General features: G+C 26.1%; 1 protein-coding gene across 3 annotated transcripts in view; it reads left to right on the forward strand.

The window, feature by feature from the left end:
- The first annotated feature begins 2928 nt into the window (after window positions 1-2928).
- Wwox (WW domain-containing oxidoreductase) overlaps window positions 2929-3527 on the forward strand; it is a 3705-nt gene continuing 3106 nt past the window's right edge. For 2 of the 3 annotated variants that reach the window (XM_018550802.1, XM_018550803.1), the window contains exons 1-2: window positions 2929-3064; window positions 3149-3213. In XM_018550802.1, the coding sequence (XP_018406304.1) occupies window positions 2973-3064; window positions 3149-3213 (157 nt within the window). In that variant the 5' untranslated portion in view covers window positions 2929-2972. The remainder of the gene's footprint in view (window positions 3065-3148; window positions 3214-3527) is intronic. The other variant, XM_018550804.1, reaches the window with a different exon arrangement.

Consider the following 3527-nt stretch of genomic DNA (forward strand, 5'->3'; position numbering starts at 1 on the left):
TACTTGATAATTGGAAAGAAGGAACTAAAATTGAATAAAACTTTAAATTTTATTCAGTTATCAGCATTCTGTTCCAATTAGCAAATATGAAGATAATATATTATAAATTAATAGTTTTACATTTTTTATTGTATTTTCAGCAAATCTTTATCGAAATTTAATTTAACAATGTAAAATATTATACAGATATTACTTGTGTAACACGTTAATGTTGTAATTGTGATTTAATTTTATTGTAAATAAATGTTTATAGTATTGGATGCGTAATGTAAAATTTATGTAAACTATGTTTAGATAAAAATGTTATCAAATTAATTTTTGTAATTTGTACAAATATACTAATAAATTATATCATACGTTAATTAGACTGTTAGGGTATATAACGATATATAATAAATTTTATTTGTATGTATCTAGAAACTATACATTTGATAAAATTATGTGTTCTTGTACGTATTTTCGACGTTTTCGTGTAATCCTATTTTATTATATATAATAATGTAATTTTTTAATTATGTTCTCTCTTAATATAATTTTTCATGTATTTTGACAGCATTTATATTGTATATATTATGATTGTAAATATTATTATTCTTATATATTGTCACTGTCATTGTAATATTCACATAGTTATTGTACAAATATTATAATTATTAATGTATTAAATTGAATAAAGTATTATATCCAAAGATAGCATTAAATATTGTATTCAAGATGTACGAGTATATAACAAATAAAGAAAAATAAAGAAAATAAAAAATATAAATATAAAACAACAATTATCCGCAAAAACAGGCTGTTGTTACGATGGTCCGTTTTTTACGAGTATAAGTATAATTTATAAAGAAAAGAGGACCGCCGATAAAATCGGCGGGGGTGGTGGAGGGCCTCTTTAGCTCGTTTTTGCTAAATGATTTATGTTGCTTTTTCAAGAGTACATTCTTGGGAAGCATTAAAAGTTTATCTAGGTAGTCAACGTGATAATAAACAAATTAAAAATTATGTATATAAAGAAATATATAAATAATTCCTTTTATTTTTTAAATAAAAAATAATAACATAAAGGTACTTAATAATATTAAAGTTTTATATCGTTTTGAGCCTTTACATATTATTTAATTATGATTTATACAATTCCAATAAATTGTGTCACACTGTGTCGATTCATATAGGCATTATTTATTATTACTTAATTTTAAATCATTTTGAGCCTTTACATATTACTTATAGTATTTACTTTTAAAAAGTACAGTATTTACCTTTTTTTATTGTAAATTTTTATGATATTAAAAAATCCTAATATTACAATGTCAAGGTTATAATAGTTTTTAAATTAGTAAAATAATTAAAGAAAAATGTTCTTATAAGTTAAAAGTATTTTTAAACTTGTATTACATAAATACTTTAAATAATATTACATAAGCAACATTGTATTAATTTTAATTTATAATTTATTTATGAATAAGTAAATTCTTAATTTTTATTATTTCTTTGTTATTAAATAAATAATTTTAAATGTTTTAACTTTTTAATAAAAATATATATTTATTTATTTTAAAAAATAATTATTTATTAATTTATTTGATTATTTTATTTTTGTGCATATATTGTTTATTATTTATTATTCCTTATCCTTATTTTCACTCTATGAAAGGTATAATGAAAAAATGATATAATGGTATAATATCTCAAAAATGTTTAACACATCTTATGTTTATTGAAAAACGTATTAAAAAACATCTTAAAATCTTTAATAACATCCTCTGAAAAAAATAATATAAAAAGGTAATATATGAGAAGTGGATTAGGCCTAATGGGGAAACCACTATAAAAAAAACGCATCATACTATCTACCGCAAGGTGATGTGGAAATGATAGTATTTTCAAATTGTTATTTTCTTGATATAGAGAAGATAAAAGAAAATTATTTTTTAATATATAATTTTACACGTTACACGCTACTCACTATGATCATTTATTTTTAATATAAGTGATTACTCATTTTGACTACTTATGTATATATTTTTTTTAATAATGTCAAATGCTGATAGCGCGCGCTTGTATTGTTCTAGTTTATAAAGAAAAGAGGACCGCCGATAAAATCGGCGGGGGTGGTGGAGGGCCTCTGTAACTCGTTTGTACTAATTACTAATAACTATATATTTAGTAAGAACGGGCTAAGTTAACATAAAGAAAACAATTTCCTAATTCCATTTTTATACAGACACGTATTACCTATAAGACAAAATTCGTGAAATTAATTTGTTTGAATATTTGATTTCAAGTTTCTTAAAAGTCAGCAATTTTCATTTCTCTATTAGAAGATATACAAAATTCAAAATTTTATTTTTGATAACTCATTAATAAATTTTGTATTAGTATTTTTCTGATTTCTTATATACATATATACGTTTCTTTTCAAGAATAGATGATCTGAGAATTGCACTCTGTTCTGCAGCCATTGAAAAGCCTTTTCGATCGATAAAATATCGGCCTAATGGTTGTGTTCAGCAGAGAATGCCGCTTTGCAATTATTATAAAATTCATGTTTTGTGTGCACCAGTTCATATTTTTTCCTTTTTTCTTTGGAAGAATAGAAAAGGTAAAATGATGAACTGGTGCAAAGGTTCAGCCAAAAAGACCTGATTCCGACTTGGTCTCAGACACATCGATTAGTTGTCTGCTTTGTTGCCTAACGGATTGATAATCATGGACATAGGGAAGATTCAAACCAAAAAATCATGGACATAGGGAAGAATCGAACCAAAAAATCATGGACATAGGGAAGAATCGAACCAAAAAATTGTGGACATTACCGACACGATCGTGGACATTAGCTACATAGTTCAATGTCCACGTTTTCTGGACATAGAGGCGCTTCAAAATAAAGTAACAGCGGAACAGATAAATTCCCGGGCATCACCGGGCATGGCCGCTCTGAGGCTTCTCTTTGATATAAGTGGTCCTCAATTATGACTGTTTTGAATGAGACTGATAGCGAGGATGAGTTACCGCCTGGATGGGAAGAGAGAACGACGTTAGATGGAAATGTTTATTACGTAAAGTAATCAATGTGAAATTTGTATGTTATAATACGAAAAGGTTAATTGAGAAAAGCGAGTATATTTCACCAAATACTGTGTTGCAGTCACTACACAAAAGGCACGCAGTGGCCGCATCCTAGAACTGGCCGTAAAAAGGTCGTTAACGGAGGTATATGCTTGATTTTTTTATTTTGGTTTATTAGATTTATGTACAATCAAAGGAATAGAGAATAAGAATTTCAACTTAACAGAAACTGTAATTCGTAATATATATACTACATATATGTGTGTGTAATATAACAAAAACCATCGTTATATATATATATATATCAGGGAATGGAAGTAACTCGTTACTTGTAACGAAGTTACAGTTACAAGTTACTTTTTTGGTAACTTTACTGGTAACTGCGTTACTTTCTTTTTTTGGTAACTGTAACGGTAACGAGTTACATTTTTTGGGTAACGGTAACGAAATTTACAGTT

This window comes from Cyphomyrmex costatus, unplaced genomic scaffold (assembly GCF_001594065.2).
Source record: "Cyphomyrmex costatus isolate MS0001 unplaced genomic scaffold, Ccosl1.0 scaffold13, whole genome shotgun sequence".
Taxonomy (NCBI): domain Eukaryota; kingdom Metazoa; phylum Arthropoda; class Insecta; order Hymenoptera; family Formicidae; genus Cyphomyrmex; species Cyphomyrmex costatus.